The sequence below is a fragment of the Ailuropoda melanoleuca genome, chromosome 8 (genome assembly GCF_002007445.2).
Source record: "Ailuropoda melanoleuca isolate Jingjing chromosome 8, ASM200744v2, whole genome shotgun sequence".
Taxonomy (NCBI): Eukaryota; Metazoa; Chordata; class Mammalia; order Carnivora; family Ursidae; genus Ailuropoda; species Ailuropoda melanoleuca.
In genome coordinates, this window is record NC_048225.1 from 10,265,363 (window position 1) to 10,288,319 (window position 22,957).

At 54.3% G+C, this 22,957-nt stretch overlaps 2 protein-coding genes across 2 annotated transcripts; both read left to right on the top strand.

The window, feature by feature from the left end:
* The first annotated feature begins 321 nt into the window (after positions 1 to 321).
* LOC117803293 (5-hydroxytryptamine receptor 3A-like) lies at positions 322 to 7,620 on the top strand. Its single transcript, XM_034665623.1, has 6 exons — positions 322 to 515; positions 2,756 to 2,922; positions 3,798 to 3,842; positions 5,738 to 5,847; positions 7,293 to 7,462; positions 7,565 to 7,620. Exons 1-6 carry the CDS (start codon positions 449 to 451, stop codon positions 7,618 to 7,620), a joined length of 615 nt encoding a protein of 204 aa, XP_034521514.1. The 5' UTR covers positions 322 to 448.
* Positions 7,621 to 8,795: 1,175 nt separating this feature from the next.
* LOC100477001 (5-hydroxytryptamine receptor 3A) lies at positions 8,796 to 21,434 on the top strand. The gene is made up of 9 exons (XM_034667707.1): positions 8,796 to 9,020; positions 11,243 to 11,409; positions 12,283 to 12,327; positions 14,223 to 14,332; positions 15,773 to 15,942; positions 18,115 to 18,275; positions 18,644 to 18,854; positions 18,959 to 19,180; positions 20,667 to 21,434. The coding sequence occupies exons 1-9, from the start codon at positions 8,954 to 8,956 to the stop codon at positions 20,963 to 20,965; spliced, it is 1,452 nt and encodes a 483-aa protein (XP_034523598.1). The 5' UTR covers positions 8,796 to 8,953; the 3' UTR covers positions 20,966 to 21,434.
* Positions 21,435 to 22,957: the final 1,523 nt, after the last annotated feature.

Here is a 22,957-nt window from a genome sequence, read left to right on the forward strand (position 1 = left end):
CCTGCTACCAGACCATACTTGACGGAAACGAAGGCAGCAGCCCAGAGCACCTCCCAGCAGAGAGGCCGCACCCTCGCTCCAGCTCCAGGGGCTCCGCTGCCCCTGCCCCTGAGTTACTCCTGGAGGAATTTGGCCAGGCCACCTGGCTGGGGGGGTGGACCGAGTCCTGCCGCATGACATCAGCTGGGCGGGCTCCTCTCTCACTGGCTCTCTCTCCTTCCCTCCCGCCCTGAAACCTGATTCCACTGAAGGACTGACTGCAGGAAAACTTGGCGGTGCCCACCCCCAGGGGCCGGGGCTGTGCGAGGCTGCGGCCTCAGAAGGTGTGGAAAGCAGCCCGAGAGGCAGGCCGGCTGGGACAGGAGGCGGCGGCGTGTGGGCAGGCTGCTCCTCGGCACGACTCACCCTGAGGCCACGCCGAGGCGCCCCGCGCCCGGGAAAGCTCACCATGCTGCTGTGGGTGCCCCAGGCGCTGCTGGCCTTGCTTCTACCCACGCTCCTGGCACAGGGAGAAGGTAAGGCAACCGTGGGCAAGTGCATGGGATTTGCCTGGCCACCTGTAGACCCAGGCAGGGGAGGCTTGACTCCCCCAAGCGTTGAGGGAAGGAGGGTTGTGCAGCGGGTGCTGCTGCAGGAGAGTCAGGGATCTTGGCACATGGGAGCATGAGAGAATATTAAGGCACTGTGGTCCACCTCCAAGGTTGGACCAGTGGCGTACCGGGTGGGGGCGGGCTTGCTGAGAGGGGCCAGGCAGCAGCCTGGTACATTGGGAGTGTGTACAAGGACTCCTCTCTTTGTCCCGCCTCCAAACTCATAGAATGGCAGCTGCAAGGTACCTTGGAGCTCACTTGGTCTACCCCTTCTTGTTGTAAGCGGGAATGCTGCGGTCCAGAGAGGGGGAGTAATTCACTCAAGGTCACACAGCGCCTTCGCAACAGAGTGGAGACCAGAGCTAACCTAGCCATCTTTCCTCAGCTTCCCTAGTCTTGTTGCATGGGTTCCCTGGGCCTCCTTTCCTAAAGTTCCCTTCCAGGGCTAAACTCCAGTGACATCACACTTCTCTGCATTCCCCCATCCACCCTTTCCTGCCTTCCTGGGATGCAAGGTGTTGGGGTCACAAAAGCATCTGTTGCCTTTTGCTACAAACGATATCGACTCCCCACTCCGGAAGGTTTTCTCCCCATCCAGAGCTAGGTTGGAGTTGGGGCTGAAGCACAGGTAGGATCCCATCCCAGGGCTGGACGGGTAGGAAGAGCCGGTGCACACGATGGTTTTCCTTCCCTGAGCTGTCGCTGGGGAAGCTCAGTGGGACAACAGACCCAGGCTGCATGTTACGACTCTGGTCTGGGGCTTCCCCGGCTGAAGAGAAGTCCTATCCCTCCCAGCAATGGCCTTTTGCCCTGAGGCCCGCGGGGCCCAGTCTGGTCAGATTCCCAGCCATGGGATCAGGGCTGCTGCTGGTGTGGTGAAGACATACAGAGAGTTGGATCTGAATCTCATTTCCTCCACTTGCAGGGCACAGGACCCTCCCTTCGGAGCCTTGGGGACTCTCATCTGTAAAAGATGCTGTCATGACAGCCACCCCAGGGTCTCCACAGGAGACACTCAATAAATGGTCTCTTGTCTCCCACCTCCGCCTGCTCTTCTCTGTCGTTCTGAGGGAAACGGAAAGTTTATCGGGGATAGGTGGGTGGGGAGAGGCAGGGGGATCTGTAGGGAAATCGGCTGTGTGGGTTGCACACATTATATAGACAAGATGAGAGAAGAGGCACCTGGTGTGTGAAGGACCCAGGTGGCGCCCTGCCCGCCCTCTCACATCCTTGCCCTGGTGCTCCACGGCATTCCCCTTCCCTCTCCCATGCCTTTCACCTTCATACTTCTTGGAATCTCTCAGGAAGTGCTTCTACGATTTCCCAGAGGGATAACAGGCACAGCTGAAACCCCCATAGAGTAGCGGTAGGGTCTTCTCATCTCTCTTTGGTCCTTGTAGGCCTCCAGCTCTGGGGACAACTTGGTTTCTTCTCGCCTCCTGTACACCCCACACCTAACCCTCTTCCTAATTCACCAGATCTGCCCACAGAACAACCCTTTGAAGGAGTCCTGGCCAACCCACCCCCAGGAGTTTGTGTGTGCACACAGCTGAGGGGGTGGATTCTGCAGGAAGGAAAAGGAACGTCTGTGTTCACTGGATGGCTTCCTTCTTTCTCCGTCAATAGCAGGCTGGGGTCAAGGAGCCAATGGGGATCCAGGCAGGCNCGGGGATCCAGGCAGGCACTGAGGCAAACCCTCAGGCAGACCTTGGGGCTTAGAGATCGTGCACTCGGGGCCACCATTCTTTGCAGCTCCCTTTCCTTCCAGTACCATGTCCCAGGGCCACTCCTCCTTGGCTCCCCAGTGCCCCTCATCCACCCCCCACAGGCCCACCTCCTCTGTGCAGGTACCCGCTCTCAACCTTTCTCAGCCCTTGGCCCACTTAGAGCTCACCTGTCTTGCAGCACCCGCCTTTACAGCCCAGCTAGCACCCTCCCTCACGTAAACGAGTGTATCTGTTACACTTAGGAGACAATAGCTCGTATCTGGGCAGGACTCTTTGCAGACAAAATGTTCCAGTGATGGGAATTTCAGCCGGTGGGGGGATCTGGGGATCTGAGGTGGAAATAGTGGAGACAGTTTCCTTTTAACAGCTTCCAAACCAGGGCAAGAGAACTGGGGGCAGCCTCAGGCTCTGACGCTTGCTTTGAACCGTTCTTCCTAGCCAGGCGCTGGAGGCCCCTCCAGGCCCAGAACGCCTCCAGGCCAGCTCTGCGGCGGCTGTCAGACTACCTCATGGCCAACTACGAGAAGGGCGTGCGGCCCGTGCGGGACTGGAGGAAGCCCACCACCGTGGCCATCGATGTCATTATCTATGCTATCCTCAGCGTGGTGAGCGCTTGGCCCCACCTGCCCCGCTCAGAGGGGGGCCTTTTGGGGTGGGAGACTGCGGAAGGCCAAGTCACCCCCTGGGCGGTACAGTGGACATTCAAGGACCCAGGGTACCTGTGATCTGGCACAGACCCGCATCAGGACATTCGACATCTGCCCAAACCAGAAAATGGGGTCACCTGTGTGGCTGCCTCTCTCAACCCTTACAGCCAGAAAATCACTTTCCACATGTGGTTCTTCGCTCAGTGTATCACAGTAACCATGTCTCCGTGTGAGTTGTGTGAGGCTTCACACTGTCCTGTTCCTCTCTAGGCCCTTGGTGTCTTACACAGGCCCTGATACATGGTGGGTGTTGCTAAAGGATGGTTGCAGAATTATTCCTAAACCAGTGATGACTCTGTCTCTCGATGCCGTTTGGCACCTCTTGCCTGCACACTAGGGCAGGAGGGAGAGACAGGTCCAGATATACAGGCATACAAATCTGCAAAAAATATATAGACAGAGAGATGGTATTTTCTATGTCTCCTCTTATCTCTATGTTACGTATTTTATATATATAAAATATATATAACATAAGAGGTATATATATATATAATTTGTATAACATAATAGAAAATAGTAGAATATATATATTCTATACATGAAAATAGTAGACTATATATATATGTATGAAATTTTTAAAAATTGGTTGTTATTTCTTAATAGGAATGTCTAGTGAAAGACCAACTCTTCCTGGTTGGCCCCTTTTCCCCTTTTCTACACTCTCACTTCCCAAAGGAATAGGGAAACAAAGCAGCAGCTCCTTTTATGGTGTGTGTGCAAGGTGGACACCTGCCCGCAGGGCCACCGAAGCTGAACTCCCTTTCCCTTCACAGGATGAGAAGAACCAGGTTCTGACCACCTACATCTGGTACCGGCAGGTGAGCGACCAGCCCTGTGCCCTCCCTCGTGTCCTGGGATCTGGGCCTCCCCTTCCAGGAAGGATTCCTCCATCTCAAAGGAATCAGGAATCTCAGAGGCCTGGGCGAGAGAAGGGGAAGGGAGAGGCTCAGCGGCAGACTCATGAGACCCAGGAGTCTGGGCTTCTCTTATCTCAGAACTGGTGATGAAAGGAAGAGTAATGCTCATGGAGGAGAAATCCTCTGGTTTCTGAGGGTTTTCATGGCATCTCAAACAACAATTTGTGCAGCCTCTGTTGATGGGATACCTCCAGTGACCGGGAGCTCCGTGGGCAGCAACTGCACTTTCAGACAACTCTTAATAGCTAGAAAGTTCTTCCTTCTATTAGGCCAGATGTGATGACAACCAAATTGGGCAATTGACACGAGGCGATTCTATCCACTGAGTCCTCACCCCCTCCGTCACCTCCCCACTCTTTCAGCTTCTGACCTGTGTCACTCCGGCACTGGTGAAAAGTCTCTGAGGCCTTTGCAGCACGTCTGGTGAGGAATTGGCGGGGAGCCGGCGGGGAGGGCAGGCAAGCCATGCAGGCTTCTTTCCACAGGCTGGGCTGCTCTGGCAGCCCCAGAGCTGTGGGGCAGATGTGAGAGCCAGTAACCACAGTGGCTAGAGAGAGTGGGCAGGACAACGGGGCCAGTTCATAGAGGTCAAACCTGAGAGAGGCTCTGTCTGCGGACACGCCTGGCATATGTGGGTCTCAATTAAATCCCTCCCTTTCTTCATGAGCACACTGCACTCGTGGGGCAAAGAGTGGGGTAGAGGAAGATGCCAGAATGCTGATTCCTGCCAGACGGCTCTCTTCTGCCTCGCAGAGATCTCTCAGTACAGAGCACACCCTGCATCAAGGGGAGGGGCCCAGCAAGAATAGGCAGCCTGGAGCTCCTTTCCAGGGACATCTGGCTTAGGTCCCACCCCTGGACCTCAGGGTCACTTGTCTGTCCGGCAGTGAGGGGAAGCCAACCTACCGTGTTCCAGTGACTATGCTAAGGGGCCAGAATCAGAGACGCAAACTAGACTCGGTCTGTGAGCCTTCAGTGAGCTCATCGTCTAGTGGGGGCCACAGACACAGGGACAGGCAAATGCAGCAAGATAAGCACTCCAATGCAGCAGGAACACGGGGCAGGCATATAAACCCCCAGCCTGGGAAAGGGTCACGGAAGGTTCCTGGCGAAGGGAGCAGACAGATGTTTTGCTTAAGTCTGGAGGGACGAGTAAGACCTCCGTCAGGGGAGAAGACCGGGATTGCAGTGTAGGGGTGCGCGGGTATGCAGAGCTGTGGGTTTTCACTGCACGTGGCTGGAGGCTAGAAGCCGCAGAGAGGCAGCATTAGTGAGGCTAGAGAGAATGCTGGCGGTCAGACGATGCAGGCCTTTGCTGGCCATGAGGTCTAACTCTATCCCAAGGGCAAGGGACGCCACTGGAGTTTTAAATGAGGGAGTGACATGATTAAGTTGACAGATCAGTCATTCTGATAGGATGGTGAACAATGGGGTGATCAAAACTTAACAATAACCATCTCTACCGTGTGACGTGCATGTTATTATCTCAATTTACATGTGAGCAGACCAAGACCCAAGAAGCCATCTGTCCAAGATCCCGCAGTTCGATGAGATATTCCAACAGGAGAAATGGCCGCATGCCTTCCCCGGGCAAGGCTTAATTTCCCTGGGTCATATTTGCATGCCGGGAGTTTGGGTGTGTGAGCACAGAGGTGGGAGGACTCTCAGATACTGCTGAGTGATTTGGGGACCACCATACCCAGATTCCCCCAGAGCAGTGAAGTCATCCGGAGTTACTGACGCCCACCGCCCGAGATGGAGGGGGCTGCCTGTGACCATCCCCACTCCTCCCCCAGTACTGGACTGACGAGTTTCTCCAGTGGAACCCCGAGGACTTTGACAACATCACCAAGCTGTCCATCCCCACCGAGAGCATCTGGGTCCCGGACATTCTCATCAATGAGTTGTGAGTGCTGTCATCCAATGCTGGGTGGATGGATGGCTCCCTAGTGACTCCTGGGCTGGGGAGGAACAGGGCATGGGGACAAGAATGTGTTGTTGCATGAGAGGTCCCACCCAGGCTTGCAGAGCTGTAGGTAACGAGGAATTGGCTTGGGCTCCAATTCTCCCATCCCCTTTTTTTCCCCTCTTTTCTTTCTCTTTTCTTTTTAAAACTCCTCTTTCTCTATGCCTGATTCGGAACCTTGCTCTTCTTGGTCTGAGGGCCCCCTTCCTGGGGAAGGGAAGCTGGTGAATGAATCCCCACTGTTATAATAGCCAAAGGAGGGACAGCTGCATTTTTAAAGGGGGCAGTCAGATTACCTAAAGGGATGAAGTCCCCCAGTGGTCACCGGCTCTAGTCACAGGGGCGATTTGGAGCTGGGAGATGCTCAGACCTCTCCAGTCACACAAGTGCCTGGCTGGCTCCACCTCGCACCCCCGAGGAGAGGTGGGTACCACCATCCTTTATTACCAGCAGATGAACACTATCTCATTGGGCCCTGGCTAACATCCCTTCCCCCCATCCCTCAGGCTCCTTCAGACTCCACTGCCTGGGCTTCTGAATGCTTGGGCGTGGAAGATGGCTGGGGGAGATGGATGGAAGGAGGAGGTGGCCCAGGGGCAGTAGCCTCCCACCCAAGTAGGCCAGGGGTGCCCCTCACACTGTTTTTCAGGGGGTGCAGCTGACCTAGAGCCCCATGACCTGCATAGCTCAGACTGGAGGGACCCCAGTTCCTGGCTGGGTCTCCAGTTAAACTGTGAAGTAACCTGAATCTTGGTTCCTCATCTCTCAGCCTGGTTCCACAGGAGGCTGCAGGCTCAGGACGCCCAGCTCAGACCATTCCGTGCCACGGTGGTCACTGGGCAGAGCCTAGGCGTTGAGGATCTTGCAGAACTTTCCCACCTTGCCTCACTTCTTCTCAATGATTTCTCTAGTTCCTTCACCTCCAGGCAAGATTATTCTCATGTCAACAGGACTTCTAGGGATGGGGAGCAAAGAGAAGCCCAAGTCAGGATGGAACCCAAGGTCCTGCTTTCCCACCCAGCCTGCCCATTGCCACTGAGCCGCTACTCCTGGGAGCTGAGCTCTGCCCAGCTGGGTGGGTGGTGGCACAGGGACAGCTGGGCATGCATGTTAGAGCCGGTGGCTGTGAGGTACATGGATTCTCTGCCTGCCTTTTGTGGTTAGGTTGCTAGGGGAATAAAGGAGAAATGCCCTTTCCTGCTTGGAAAGTAACCCTGACAATGCAGGTAAGAAAGCCTACCATAGATTAGAAGGACACTGTGCGGGTTGTCCTGCTGCCCAGACCCCTCCTGAATTTCTACCCTGCTGGGTGGCTCAGAGACCTTCAGACTCCCAGAGCTTGACCTGCTTCTTGAGCCCCCAAACTGACGCTCTTCCCTGGCCAGTGTGGACGTGGGGAAGTCTCCAAGTATCCCGTACGTGTACGTTGGGCACCACGGTGAGGTCCAGAACTACAAGCCCCTCCAGGTGATGACGGCCTGTAGCCTCGACATCTACAACTTCCCCTTCGACGTGCAGAACTGCTCCCTGACCTTCACCAGCTGGCTGCACACGAGTGAGTACTGCGCGAGGGCTCCGGGAGGGGGCGGGGCACGGCNCTCCGGCTCATAGTCGTATGAAGGGACTCCATCTGTGAAAGGTATAATGCTAAATGCAGATTTCATCATGCGCATGAACAAGGGGAAAAATCCAGACAAAACCAAAAAGGACTGATCCCTGCCCAGGGTGATTTTTTTTTATACTTAATTACAATTTAGAAAATTCTTCCTTCCTACAGTGTTCCCAGCCTATACCACACCGAAATTCAACTGGAAAAGGAACTGAAAGGAATAAAAATGTTTTGTGACTGAGGCTTGCCATGATTTGATACAGGCGCATCTTGCGTTGAACACACTCGAGGTGGAAAAGTCTGCTTTTACTCCAAATGGTGAAGTGGGGGTGGGATTCACTCCAACAAATTCACAGCAATACTCTTCTCAGACAATTTTGTTGGCGCACAGTTGGCGTCTGAGGGATAGATCCTTTCCTATTCAATTTACAAAGGAAAAGGAAACACTTCTTCCAAGAAAACATTTAACAGGAAGGTGTTGAGAATGCTCATGAATTGATATTAAGCAAAGAAAGGAATGGGATGCAAAGTTAAATGCATGGTATATTTACTTCACTGTATACATATCATAGAGGAAAATTACAGAGGAATACACACCAAAATATTAACAGCGGCTGTCTCTGGGTAGTAAGTAAACCCACAGATGATTTTAATTTTTCTTCATATTTTCCTATAACAAGCATGTATTACTATTATATTTTATAGCTCATATTTATTATGTATATTAAAATATGTAAATATATCAGTATAGTATAAACTATAGATACTTATATGTATTGCTACTGAAATATTTAAATTTACATATTTAGATGAGAAAAATAGATAAATATTTAGATGAGAACAAAAGAGCAGACATGTGGTGACCCCGGGTCCCCTTCCTCCGTCCGCAGAGATGCCTGGTCACCTGCTTAGCTAGGGGCACGTGTCACCCTGAGGTGTAAAAGAATGGCCTTCCTGCTCCCACAGCCTCACCCCTCCCTGCCCCAGCGCCCTGCTACCAGACCATACTTGACGGAAACGAAGGCAGCAGCCCAGAGCACCTCCCAGCAGAGAGGCCGCACCCTCGCTCCAGCTCCAGGGGCTCCGCTGCCCCTGCCCCTGAGTTACTCCTGGAGGAATTTGGCCAGGCCACCTGGCTGGGGGGTGGACCAAGTCCTGCCGCATGACATCAGCTGGGCGGGCTCCTCTCTCACTGGCTCTCTCTCCTTCCCTCCCGCCCTGAAACCTGATTCCACTGAAGGACTGACTGCAGGAAAACTTGGCGGTGCCCAACCCCAGGGGCCGGGGCTGTGCGAGGCTGCGGCCTCAGAAGGTGTGGAAAGCAGCCCGAGAGGCAGGCCGGCTGGGACAGGAGGCGGCGGCGTGTGGGCAGGCTGCTCCTCGGCACGACTCACCCTGAGGCCACGCCGAGGCGCCCCGCGCCCGGGAAAGCTCACCATGCTGCTGTGGGTGCCCCAGGCGCTGCTGGCCTTGCTTCTACCCACGCTCCTGGCACAGGGAGAAGGTAAGGCAACCGTGGGCAAGTGCATGGGATTTGCCTGGCCACCTGTAGACCCAGGCAGGGGAGGCTTGACTCCCCCAAGCGTTGAGGGAAGGAGGGTTGTGCAGCGGGTGCTGCTGCAGGAGAGTCAGGGATCTTGGCACATGGGAGCATGAGAGAATATTAAGGCACTGTGGTCCACCTCCAAGGTTGGACCAGTGGAGTACCGGGTGGGGGCGGGCTTGCTGAGAGGGGCCAGGCAGCAGCCTGGTACATTGGGAGTGTGTACAAGGGCTCCTCTCTTTGTCCCGCCTCCAAACTCATAGAATGGCAGCTGCAAGGTACCTTGGAGCTCACTTGGTCTACCCCTTCTTGTTGTAAGCGGGAATGCTGCGGTCCAGAGAGGGGGAGTAATTCACTCAAGGTCACACAGCGCCTTCGCAACAGAGTGGAGACCAGAGCTAACCTAGCCATCTTTCCTCAGCTTCCCTAGTCTTGTTGCATGGGTTCCCTGGGCCTCCTTTCCTAAAGTTCCCTTCCAGGGCTAAACTCCAGTGACATCACACTTCTCTGCATTCCCCCATCCACCCTTTCCTGCCTTCCTGGGATGCAAGGTGTTGGGGTCACAAAAGCATCTGTTGCCTTTTGCTACAAACGATATCGACTCCCCACTCCGGAAGGTTTTCTCCCCATCCAGAGCTAGGTTGGAGTTGGGGCTGAAGCACAGGTAGGATCCCATCCCAGGGCTGGACGGGTAGGAAGAGCCGGTGCACACGATGGTTTTCCTTCCCTGAGCTGTCGCTGGGGAAGCCCAGTGGGACAACAGACCCAGGCTGCATGTTACGACTCTGGTCTGGGGCTTCCCCGGCTGAAGAGAAGTCCTATCCCTCCCAGCAATGGCCTTTTGCCCTGAGGCCCGCGGGGCCCAGTCTGGTCAGATTCCCAGCCATGGGATCAGGGCTGCTGCTGGTGTGGTGAAGACATACAGAGAGTTGGATCTGAATCTCATTTCCTCCACTTGCAGGGCACAGGACCCTCCCTTCGGAGCCTTGGGGACTCTCATCTGTAAAAGATGCTGTCATGACAGCCACCCCAGGGTCTCCACAGGAGACACTCAATAAATGGTCTCTTGTCTCCCACCTCCGCCTGCTCTTCTCTGTCGTTCTGAGGGAAACGGAAAGTTTATCGGGGATAGGTGGGTGGGGAGAGGCAGGGGGATCTGTAGGGAAATCGGCTGTGTGGGTTGCACACATTATATAGACAAGATGAGAGAAGAGGCACCTGGTGTGTGAAGGACCCAGGTGGCGCCCTGCCCGCCCTCTCACATCCTTGCCCTGGTGCTCCACGGCATTCCCCTTCCCTCTCCCATGCCTTTCACCTTCATACTTCTTGGAATCTCTCAGGAAGTGCTTCTACGATTTCCCAGAGGGATAACAGGCACAGCTGAAACCCCCATAGAGTAGCGGTAGGGTCTTCTCATCTCTCTTTGGTCCTTGTAGGCCTCCAGCTCTGGGGACAACTTGGTTTCTTCTCGCCTCCTGTACACCCCACACCTAACCCTCTTCCTAATTCACCAGATCTGCCCACAGAACAACCCTTTGAAGGAGTCCTGGCCAACCCACCCCCAGGAGTTTGTGTGTGCACACAGCTGAGGGGGTGGATTCTGCAGGAAGGAAAAGGAACGTCTGTGTTCACTGGATGGCTTCCTTCTTTCTCCGTCAATAGCAGGCTGGGGTCAAGGAGCCAATGGGGATCCAGGCAGGCGCTGAGGCAAACCCTCAGGCAGACCTTGGGGCTTAGAGATCGTGCACTCGGGGCCACCTTTCTTTGCAGCTCCCTTTCCTTCCAGTACCACGTCCCAGGGCCACTCCTCCTTGGCTCCCCAGTGCCCCTCATCCACCCCCCACAGGCCCACCTCCTCTGTGCAGGTACCCGCTCTCAACCTTTCTCAGCCCTTGGCCCACTTAGAGCTCACCTGTCTTGCAGCACCCGCCTTTACAGCCCAGCTAGCACCCTCCCTCACGTAAACGAGTGTATCTGTTACACTTAGGAGACAATAGCTCGTATCTGGGCAGGACTCTTTGCAGACAAAATGTTCCAGTGATGGGAATTTCAGCCGGTGGGGGGATCTGGGGATCTGAGGTGGAAATAGTGGAGACAGTTTCCTTTTAACAGCTTCCAAACCAGGGCAAGAGAACTGGGGGCAGCCTCAGGCTCTGACGCTTGCTTTGAACCGTTCTTCCTAGCCAGGCGCTGGAGGCCCCTCCAGGCCCAGAACGCCTCCAGGCCAGCTCTGCGGCGGCTGTCAGACTACCTCATGGCCAACTACGAGAAGGGCGTGCGGCCCGTGCGGGACTGGAGGAAGCCCACCACCGTGGCCATCGATGTCATTATCTATGCTATCCTCAGCGTGGTGAGCGCTTGGCCCCACCTGCCCCGCTCAGAGGGGGGCCTTTTGGGGTGGGAGACTGCGGAAGGCCAAGTCACCCCCTGGGCGGTACAGTGGACATTCAAGGACCCAGGGTACCTGTGATCTGGCACAGACCCGCATCAGGACATTCGACATCTGCCCAAACCAGAAAATGGGGTCACCTGTGTGGCTGCCTCTCTCAACCCTTACAGCCAGAAAATCACTTTCCACATGTGGTTCTTCGCTCAGTGTATCACAGTAACCACGTCTCCGTGTGAGTTGTGTGAGGCTTCACACTGTCCTGTTCCTCTCTAGGCCCTTGGTGTCTTACACAGGCCCTGATACATGGTGGGTGTTGCTAAAGGATGGTTGCAGAATTATTCCTAAACCAGTGATGACTCTGTCTCTCGATGCCGTTTGGCACCTCTTGCCTGCACACTAGGGCAGGAGGGAGAGACAGGTCCAGATATACAGGCATACAAATCTGCAAAAAATATATAGACAGAGAGATGGTATTTTCTATGTCTCCTCTTATCTCTATGTTACGTATTTTATATATATAAAATATATATAACATAAGAGGTATATATATATATAATTTGTATAACATAATAGAAAATAGTAGAATATATATATTCTATACATGAAAATAGTAGACTATATATATATGTATGAAATTTTTAAAAATCGGTTGTTATTTCTTTATAGGAATGTCTAGTGAAAGACCAACTCTTCCTGGTTGGCCCCTTTTCCCCTTTTCTACACTCTCACTTCCCAAAGGAATAGGGAAACAAAGCAGCAGCTCCTTTTATGGTGTGTGTGCAAGGTGGACACCTGCCCAGGGCCACCGAAGCTGAACTCCCTTTCCCTTCACAGGATGAGAAGAACCAGGTTCTGACCACCTACATCTGGTACCGGCAGGTGAGCGACCAGCCCTGTGCCCTCCCTCGTGTCCTGGGATCTGGGCCTCCCCTTCCAGGAAGGATTCCTCCATCTCAAAGGAATCAGGAATCTCAGAGGCCTGGGCGAGAGAAGGGGAAGGGAGAGGCTCAGCGGCAGACTCATGAGACCCAGGAGTCTGGGCTTCTCTTATCTCAGAACTGGTGATGAAAGGAAGAGTAATGCTCATGGAGGAGAAATCCTCTGGTTTCTGAGGGTTTTCATGGCATCTCAAACAACAATTTGTGCAGCCTCTGTTGATGGGATACCTCCAGTGACCGGGAGCTCCGTGGGCAGCAACTGCACTTTCAGACAACTCTTAATAGCTAGAAAGTTCTTCCTTCTATTAGGCCAGATGTGATGACAACCAAATTGGGCAATTGACACGAGGCGATTCTATCCACTGAGTCCTCACCCCCTCCGTCACCTCCCCACTCTTTCAGCTTCTGACCTGTGTCACTCCGGCACTGGTGAAAAGTCTCTGAGGCCTTTGCAGCACGTCTGGTGAGGAATTGGCGGGGAGCCGGCGGGGAGGGCAGGCAAGCCATGCAGGCTTCTTTCCACAGGCTGGGCTGCTCTGGCAGCCCCAGAGCTGTGGGGCAGATGTGAGAGCCAGTAACCACAGTGGCTAGAGAGAGTGGGCAGGACAACGGGGCCAGTTCATAGAGGTCAAACCTGAGAGAGGCTCTGTCTGCGGACACGCCTGGCATATGTGGGTCTCAATTAAATCCCTCCCTTTCTTCATGAGCACACTGCACTCATGGGGCAAAGAGTGGGGTAGAGGAAGATGCCAGAATGCTGATTCCTGCCAGACGGCTCTCTTCTGCCTCGCAGAGCTCTCTCAGTACAGAGCACACCCTGCATCAAGGGGAGGGGCCCAGCAAGAATAGGCAGCCTGGAGCTCCTTTCCAGGGACATCTGGCTTAGGTCCCACCCCTGGACCTCAGGGTCACTTGTCTGTCCGGCAGTGAGGGGAAGCCAACCTACCGTGTTCCAGTGACTATGCTAAGGGGCCAGAATCAGAGACGCAAACTAGACTCGGTCTGTGAGCCTTCAGTGAGCTCATCGTCTAGTGGGGGCCACAGACACAGGGACAGGCAAATGCAGCAAGATAAGCACTCCAATGCAGCAGGAACACGGGGCAGGCACATAAACCCCCAGCCTGGGAAAGGGTCACGGAAGGTTCCTGGCGAAGGGAGCAGACAGATGTTTTGCTTAAGTCTGGAGGGACGAGTAAGACCTCCGTCAGGGGAGAAGACCGGGATTGCAGTGTAGGGGTGCGCGGGTATGCAGAGCTGTGGGTTTTCACTGCACGTGGCTGGAGGCTAGAAGCCGCAGAGAGGCAGCATTAGTGAGGCTAGAGAGAATGCTGGCGGTCAGACGATGCAGGCCTTTGCTGGCCATGAGGTCTAACTCTATCCCAAGGGCAAGGGACGCCACTGGAGTTTTAAATGAGGGAGTGACATGATTAAGTTGACAGATCAGTCATTCTGATAGGATGGTGAACAATGGGGTGATCAAAACTTAACAATAACCATCTCTACCGTGTGACGTGCATGTTATTATCTCAATTTACATGTGAGCAGACCAAGACCCAAGAAGCCATCTGTCCAAGATCCCGCAGTTCGATGAGATATTCCAACAGGAGAAATGGCCGCATGCCTTCCCCGGGCAAGGCTTAATTTCCCTGGGTCATATTTGCATGCCGGGAGTTTGGGTGTGTGAGCACAGAGGTGGGAGGACTCTCAGATACTGCTGAGTGATTTGGGGACCACCATACCCAGATTCCCCCAGAGCAGTGAAGTCATCCGGAGTTACTGACGCCCACCGCCCGAGATGGAGGGGGCTGCCTGTGACCATCCCCACTCCTCCCCCAGTACTGGACTGACGAGTTTCTCCAGTGGAACCCCGAGGACTTTGACAACATCACCAAGCTGTCCATCCCCACCGAGAGCATCTGGGTCCCGGACATTCTCATCAATGAGTTGTGAGTGCTGTCATCCAATGCTGGGTGGATGGATGGCTCCCTAGTGACTCCTGGGCTGGGGAGGAACAGGGCATGGGGACAAGAATGTGTTGTTGCATGAGAGGTCCCACCCAGGCTTGCAGAGCTGTAGGTAACGAGGAATTGGCTTGGGCTCCAATTCTCCCATCCCCTTTTTTTCCCCTCTTTTCTTTCTCTTTTCTTTTTAAAACTCCTCTTTCTCTATGCCTGATTCGGAACCTTGCTCTTCTTGGTCTGAGGGCCCCCTTCCTGGGGAAGGGAAGCTGGTGAATGAATCCCCACTGTTATAATAGCCAAAGGAGGGACAGCTGCATTTTTAAAGGGGGCAGTCAGATTACCTAAAGGGATGAAGTCCCCCAGTGGTCACCGGCTCTAGTCACAGGGGCGATTTGGAGCTGGGAGATGCTCAGACCTCTCCAGTCACACAAGTGCCTGGCTGGCTCCACCTCGCACCCCCGAGGAGAAGTGGGTACCACCATCCTTTATTACCAGCAGATGAACACTATCTCATTGGGCCCTGGCTAACATCCCTTCCCCCCATCCCTCAGGCTCCTTCAGACTCCACTGCCTGGGCTTCTGAATGCTTGGGCGTGGAAGATGGCTGGGGGAGACGGATGGAAGGAGGAGGTGGCCCAGGTAGCCTCCCACCCAAGTAGGCCAGGGGTGCCCTTCACACTGTTTTTCAGGGGGTGCAGCTGACCTAGAGCCCCATGACCTGCATAGCTCAGACTGGAGGGACCCCAGTTCCTGGCTGGATCTCCAGTTAAACTGTGAAGTAGCCTGAATCTTGGTTCCTCATCTCTCAGCCTGGTTCCACAGGAGGCTGCAGGCTCAGGACGCCCAGCTCAGACCATTCCGTGCCACGGTGGTCACTGGGCAGAGCCTAGGCGTTGAGGATCTTGCAGAACTTTCCCACCTTGCCTCACTTCTTCTCAATGATTTCTCTAGTTCCTTCACCTCCAGGCAAGATTATTCTCATGTCAACAGGACTTCTAGGGATGGGGAGCAAAGAGAAGCCCAAGTCAGGATGGAACCCAAGGTCCTGCTTTCCCACCCAGCCTGCCCATTGCCACTGAGCCGCTACTCCTGGGAGCTGAGCTCTGCCCAGCTGGGTGGGTGGTGGCACAGGGACAGCTGGGCATGCATGTTAGAGCCGGTGGCTGTGAGGTACATGGATTCTCTGCCTGCCTTTTGTGGTTAGGTTGCTAGGGGAATAAAGGAGAAATGCCCTTTCCTGCTTGGAAAGTAACCCTGACAATGCAGGTAAGAAAGCCTACCATAGATTAGAAGGACACTGTGCGGGTTGTCCTGCTGCCCAGACCCCTCCTGAATTTCTACCCTGCTGGGTGGCTCAGAGACCTTCAGACTCCCAGAGCTTGACCTGCTTCTTGAGCCCCCAAACTGACGCTCTTCCCTGGCCAGTGTGGACGTGGGGAAGTCTCCAAGTATCCCGTACGTGTACGTTGGGCACCACGGTGAGGTCCAGAACTACAAGCCCCTCCAGGTGATGACGGCCTGTAGCCTCGACATCTACAACTTCCCCTTCGACGTGCAGAACTGCTCCCTGACCTTCACCAGCTGGCTGCACACGAGTGAGTACTGCGCGAGGGCTCCGGGAGGGGGCCGGGGCACGGCGGGGGGTGGGGGTGTCCCCGGAGCACCTGCAGGAGGAGCACCCTCTAGGAGGCTCTCTCCTTTATCCACATCACTTCCTGCACGGGCCTCCGTGCTTGCCCTTGCTGTCTCCCTTGGTTGCCTGGAGGGTCCGGTGAGACAGTGTGAACTGGCAGTAGGACATTCAGTAAGGCCGGGATGTGGCCCTAAGTGTCCCTCACTTGTCTTCTCCACTGACGCATCCCTCCCTCCTCTCTCCCCCAGTCTTCAGCAGTACCCTCCTAGCTGATCCCCCTCCAATTCTTGCTCCTCATAGCATGTCACTCTCTGCTTAAAAGCCTCAGTGACTTCCCGGCACTCCTGAGACAGAATCCAGATCCTTCGCCTGGCCCACAGGGCCTGCCCTCGGCTCTCCATTCCAGCCTTAACCCCATGCATGCTCCCCTGAGCTCAACTCCAGCCCCGCTGCCTTCCTTTCCAGGCCCCGAAGCCCGTTCTCTCCCTTGATCCCAGGCTGCTTCCTCTCTTGGGTCACCCTGCCCCCTCCTCCTCCCTCTCCTGCTCCCCTTCCCGCCCCACTCCTGCCCCGAACCCCTCCTAGTGAGGCCAAGCCCCCGCTCACCTAATCCCAGCATTGGCTCCGTGCCTCAGGGAAAGCCGTCTCACCCCCGGACTAGGCCTCCCCGTTGCCCCGCTGTGTAGCACCCTGTCCCCCCACCTCCATTGCACACGTAGGTTCTTGCTCAATGTCTGCTTCTCTAGCAGAGATAAACCCAGAGAGGGCAGGACCATGACTTCTGACCCACAGGTAGGTCCCCAGGGCAGTGTCTGGGACAAAAGAAGTGCTCGGCAACTTCTATTTAGTGGCTGCATCCCAGGTGCTCCCTGAAGCCTAGTGCGGTGAGCATCAGGCTCCTGCAGAAAGGTCTCCTCCTCTTCTGTCTGGTTTTATCAATGAACCGTACAGTGCCAAGATGACACATAGCTTCCTTGGACAAAAACCAGAATTACAAATACTCTTGGACTTTTGACCTCTACCCTCAATCCCAAACTCTCCACCAGCAACTCCCCACAGCAGACTTCACAGCTTTTATCAGTGTAAGCTTCATATGGCATATTCTTCCAGATCCTTCTCTAGCCTTTGCATAGACACATGCATACACATCTATGGAAAGCCCATGGAAATTATTTCATATGTTTTTATTTTACTAAATGTATCATTTAGGCTACTGCTGCCTGATTCTTTTCACTCAGTGAGAGATCTTGGACACTTTTCCCAGTTAGTGCATATTTAGATCTTTCTCGTAAATGTTGCATGCTGGAGGGTGGCTTGGGGTCTGGATGCATCATAGTTTAGTACGCTTTTCCTGATTGGTGGATATATAGATCTTTCCCTATATTTTGCTGTACTAGATAGTCCTGGCCTTCTAGTATGTATCTATTTCTCTAGTACAGATGCAGAGAAGTGAAACTGCTGCTAAGGGAAGATTTCACTTATTTTCCTAGTTAACCTTCTTCCTTCTCTCTTTCTTTCTTCTTCCTTTCTTTCTATCTTTCTATCTTTCTTTCTTTTCTAGAGAGAAAGTGCACATGCATAAGCGGGGATGGGGGTCAAGAGAGAGGAAGAGAGAGAATCTTAAGCAGTCTCCATGCCCAGCATGGAGGCTGATGTGGGGCTCGATCTCAGGACCCTGAGATCGTGATCCGAGGCGAAATCAAGAGCTGGACGCTTAACTGACTGAGACCTTAGATTACCTTTAAGGGCAGGCAGCCCTATCAGGGGAAAGGTGAAGAATGTTGACTTCTGTTCATTTCATAAAGGAGTAACCCTAGTGGAAACACAGAAGAATGTTTGGAAGGGATATGTGTGGGCCGGGTTGGGGGGAGACAGATAGAGAGAAGGAGAGAGGGGGCTTGCTAATAAGTCATTTGTCTGGTTCTGGTTCTTTGCATTTTGCTGTGTGTTTTCATCCAGGCCGTCACTCCCCTCGCTACAGCTGCCCCTATGGGTACCGCGTGAACTGTTACCTCATTTTGTAGCTGAGGAGACTGGGGCTGCAGGCTCAGAGCCAAGTGCGCTAAGCCCCATCCCAGGGTCTGCCCACTCCTGGCGCTACCCTCCAGAGCCGGCGTGGTTTCTTCCTTCTCAGTCCAGGACATCAACATCTCCCTGTGGCGCTTGCCGGAAAAGGTGAAGCTCGACAAGACCCTCTTCATGAACCAGGGCGAGTGGGAACTTCTGGGGGTGCTGACCCAGTTCCGGGAGTTCAGTATGGAAGACAGCAGCCATTACGCAGAAATGAAGTTCTACGTGAGTGGGACTGCGGGGGGCATGGGGGGACGACCACCGGAGCTGAGGGGCCGGCAGACCCACGGGGGCTCCGGGAGGCATGGCGGGGGGGCGGAGAACCTCTGCAGCCCTTTTCCCAGCTCCAGGGTCACACTCGTGCCTTGGAACTTCAGGGGAGTAGGTGGGGACACTCAGTGGCCCTGCCCCTTACTCCAGCTCGGCAGCCACAGGCCTCGATCTAGATGCGGAACGTGAGGTCGGTCCAGTTTCCTCCCTCGGCAGCCCGGGCACAAGCTCCACGAAGCAAGGGGGTCTGGGACGGGCAGCTGTTCCGGGACGCAGAGCCCGTCTAGCCCAGCTTTCCCCCACGGCTCCCGTCCCGGTCTTAGGTGGTCATCCGCCGGCGGCCCCTGTTCTATGCGGTCAGCCTGCTGCTGCCCAGTGTCTTCCTCATGCTCATGGACATCGTGGGCTTCTACCTGCCTCCAGACAGCGGCGAGAGGGTCTCCTTCAAGATCACGCTCCTCCTGGGCTACTCCGTCTTCCTGATCATCGTGTCAGACACGCTGCCGGCCACCGCCATTGGCACTCCCCTCATTGGTAAGGCCCACCCCGGGGGAAGCACACGGTGCGGCCGAGGAACTGAGAAACCGGCCCCCTCCCGCCTGCGGTGTGTGTCCCCCAACCCCGCCCCGTGTGCACAGGGGTCTACTTTGTCGTGTGCATGGCGCTGCTGGTGATGAGCTTGGCTGAGACCATTTTCATCGTGCGGCTGGTACACAAGCAGGACTTGCAGCAGCCAGTGCCCGCCTGGCTCCGGCGCCTGGTTCTGGAGCGAGGGGCCCTGCTCCTTTGCCTAGGGGAGCAGCCGGCCTCTCGAAGGCCTCCAGCCACCTCCCCAGCCACCAAGACCGATGACTGCTCAGGTGAGAAAGGGAGAGGGTGAGTCCCACACAGAGGGCCTGAGAGGGATGTGGTGGAGAGTCTCTGGCTGGAGCGACCTGACTTGCCAGGGTCTGGGTGGGAGTTGGGTGCTGTCTTGCACACGACACCCCATGCCTGGCCTCGCAGGGAGGCAGCAGAGTTCAGCCAAAGGCATCGACCCCTTCTGTGCCTTCCCCTCCTCTCATCAGCCCAGAGATGGATAGAGAGAAGGAAGGAGTTCCAGAAGCTGAGCATGTCAAGAGCTGAGACTTCTGGGCTGAGAGTAGCTTTTCTCTGAGTTGGGCCCCAATGGGGAGCAAATGGATGCCCGTCAGGCAGTGATGGGACTTCTTACCCAACATGGCTAGGTCTGCAGCCAGGATTTCCAAACTCTTGCATTCAGTCAGCTCAGAGACCAGGTCCCTTTGAATTTCGGACACCTATGAGACAGAGAGATGGGGCTGCTGGGGACACGGAACGTGGTGCTTGTTTTCCCTGAGACATTGTTACAGCCACCATCTGGTGTAGGGGCGGGGGTTGTCGTGGCTCGTTGATGTATTTGGGCCAGGCACATGCATTTTCTGTGCATTATCACAGGTCATCCTGAGGCCCCCTAATAGCATTCCCATGCTCGTTTGTCAAATGAGGAAACAGAGGCATAAGGCCAAATAGCTTGCCTTAAGTCACAGAGCCAGGAACTGGTGAGACTGACTGGAACCCAGTCTGATGCTAAGCTAGTATTTCTAACCACTCCACCGGCTTTTGTCCTCCCTTTTGGCAAGAGTGAGGCCTTTTACAGAAGGTGTGTGGTTAACCTAAGACCACGTCATCATGAACAGATGAGGCGGTCCACCAGCCTAATGCCTAGTTTCACTGCTCACCTGCGAGGTAGCCGTAGCTGCAGGTGTATTTCCTGGCGCAGAAGGACTTGGGCTGGAGTCACGGGGAAGAGGGCAGCAAGGCCTAAGGGGGCGAGCAGTGGATTCACAGCCCAGACATCTTAGGCCTTAGTGGCCTCACACACACACGATGCTCCAGGCGTGACCACAGGCTCATCACTTCAGCTCTCTGAGCTTCAGCAGCTTCGTATAAAATGTGCAAGTAATAATCACTCCTACGTGGCCTCTCTCGTGGGCTGTTGTGAGGCACAAATGAAATAATAGATATCAAATTCCTGGAAGAAGCCCACGCATTAAGGAAAAAATGCATGGAAAGAAATAAACACCAAATTCATGATCTCGGTGACCTGGGGAGTGGATGGAGGATGTGACTAAGGAGGGGTATACAGGAGTCTCCAACTGTGTTGCTCTCTTTCTTTGCTTAAGTCACATGGTGGGTACACAACCAGATTAGTTAACCTCTATACTCTTTATGTCTGAAATTATTCATAATCACGATTTCTGCAAGCTGCCGCAGAAACAGAAGGGACGGTGTTTGTGCCATTCTGCTGGGTCTCCCTCCTTTGCCAACACACTGCCCTTTTTCCAGACATGGGAAACCACTGCAGCCATTTGGGAGGCCCCCAGGACCTGGAGAAGACCCCGAGGGGCCGAGGCAGCCCCCCGCCGCCACCGCGGGAGGCCTCGCTGGCAATGCGCGGGCTGTTGCAGGAGCTGGCCTCCATCAGGCGCTTCCTGGAGAAGAGGGACGAGAACCGAGAAGTGGCCCGGGAGTGGCTGCGTGTGGGCTCCGTGCTGGACAGGCTGCTCTTCCGTATCTACCTGGTGGCAGTGCTGGCCTACAGCATCACCCTCATCACTCTGTGGTCCATCTGGCAGTATTCTTGAGTGGGCACGGCCCAGCAGGGGTGTGGGGGGCATCAGGCACTGGTTAGAATGGGGACGGGAGAATTTCAGGGCCCACCTGATTACACGGACGTTTTCAAGACCCTGTCCAAGGCCAGTGTGTCTCAGCAACTCTGAACCAGGGCTGTGACTCTTCCCCAGAAAGCTTGGTGTTCAAGACCCTTACATCCCCCACCCCCCACCCCCAGCTTACCATGGCTTTAAAACATGCTGTCTGAGATCAGGACAAACCCAGGCATTCCGTAACTTCATTCTGTCATTCTGTGCATCAAGTCTTGGTTTCCCCCTTGTCACTTTCCTGCAGAAGGCACTTGCGACTTCTGCTCATCTCCCTCAACCTTGGCTTTTCCAACCCTAATTTCTCCTTCTTCATCTCACCTGTGGCTGCTTCCCTGAACACTCATGTTCCATCAGATGATGGAGGTGGGCAGGTGAAGACAATAAAATACATGAAGCCCTAGACTCTCTTCTTAACCATTTGTCAGCAGCTGGGTGGGTGGAAGAAGTTTAAAGTTGCTGGTGGAAATGAGGTAGGGTATTATCTGTGGTTTCAGTTGCTTGGTGCTTCCTGCCCCAGAGAATCAGGAGGTGACCAAACAGTGGCTGTTAAGAAGACACAATAGGAGGTAGAATCCAAGGTGGGAGGGTAAGGACCACCAACATTTAGCAATGGAAAGGTGAGGAACGGGAAGCTCAGTTCTCTTAACCCCTAGGAAGATGCTGGAGGTATCCGCACAGTCCTGTTACCATTCTGGGCTCCTGGTGAAGCTGGCAGCAAGCTCTCTCCCTGCAAGAGGATCCCACAGTGGAAGCAAGGACATCAGCACCACGGCCAGCACTCATTGGTTTGGTGTTTGGAAGACGGAGGAAAGCCAAAGCTTGAATTTAACTATCTCCTTTGGGAACTCTCAACAGCCAGTTTCTGGCACATTCACCCAAGAGCAGGACTGTGAGACAGGCAGAGTTGAGGGCATGGTCTTTGATGTTACTTCTCATATTCTGGCCCCCTCTCCCAAACACCAGGGTTTGTAAGACATGCCGAGGAGTGCCCCAACTCTATCACTCCCTCAGTCCATCATCTAACAAGTGTTCAGAGGAAAGGAATGCCAGAACCCACCAAGAGTGACCTTAGGGTCACAATGTTTGCTTGAGGCCTTCTCTGGCTTACCCTTTCTCATTCCAGCCCTCGGGCTGCCTGTCAAGAGGAAGGCATGGTGGAGATGGACTGAACTCTGCCTGTCTAAAGGGAAAAGACCCAAAAGGAATACCTGGGATGAATTGTTCTGGGCTGGCCAATCATAAGGGTTTCAGTATGCAACACCTGAAGTTATACCTTCTCCTGATCCCAAACCGCAGTTCTAGTGTGTAGACCATCCTGGGAGGCTGGGTAGACAGCAGACCTTGGGCCCTTGGGAGCTTCAAGACTGGGAAAGCCTACAGACTGTGGAAGAGGGCTTACGTGTTTTAGCTTCTCTCAGCTTCTTCACCCGTTCCCCAACATGCAAAGTGAACTTATTAAATATTATCTAACTGGCTGCTGGTTCCTGAGGTGAATTGGGACTGAAGTTTCACCTGCTACTTCCACCCCAGACATACGTGCTTTTGCCATTAATTAGGGATTTTATATTTATCTGTGTTTTGTTGTTGGGTGGATATCAGGGTCCTCCAGCAAAAAGCAGGAGACTGTGGGGCTGGGGATTGGCTGCATTCACAGTTGTTGCCTCCCACTGAGCAGAGGTTGGGCTAAAGGTGGGCATTGTTCTTCCAAACTCTTTTGGGATGGTTCTGGAAGCTCATGCTTTGAAACTTGGTCTTGGGACCCACAGCTGCCCCATTCCACTAGGATTTGCTCGGGCTGGTCATGCCATCAGCTGATTCTCATGCCTCAGGCCAGAGAGAGAGAAAGGTGGACAGTCCGGTACTGTCAATGCACCACTGGTCAGTAAGTGGGTGGCTATTGACAAAGTGTCCAAC

Excerpts from the sequence above, each read along its gene's own strand:
- LOC117803293 (XM_034665623.1), top strand. The coding sequence starts at position 449 with ATGCTGCTGTGGGTGCCCCAGGCGCTGCTGGCCTTGCTTCTACCCACG. Across the intron at positions 516-2,755 it reads GCTCCTGGCACAGGGAGAAG|CCAGGCGCTGGAGGCCCCTC; the intron begins GTAAGGCAACCG and ends CGTTCTTCCTAG. Across the intron at positions 3,843-5,737 it reads CCTACATCTGGTACCGGCAG|TACTGGACTGACGAGTTTCT; the intron begins GTGAGCGACCAG and ends CTCCTCCCCCAG.
- LOC100477001 (XM_034667707.1), top strand. The coding sequence starts at position 8,954 with ATGCTGCTGTGGGTGCCCCAGGCGCTGCTGGCCTTGCTTCTACCCACG. Across the intron at positions 15,943-18,114 it reads CACCAGCTGGCTGCACACGA|TCCAGGACATCAACATCTCC; the intron begins GTGAGTACTGCG and ends CTTCCTTCTCAG. Across the intron at positions 18,276-18,643 it reads ACGCAGAAATGAAGTTCTAC|GTGGTCATCCGCCGGCGGCC; the intron begins GTGAGTGGGACT and ends TCCCGGTCTTAG.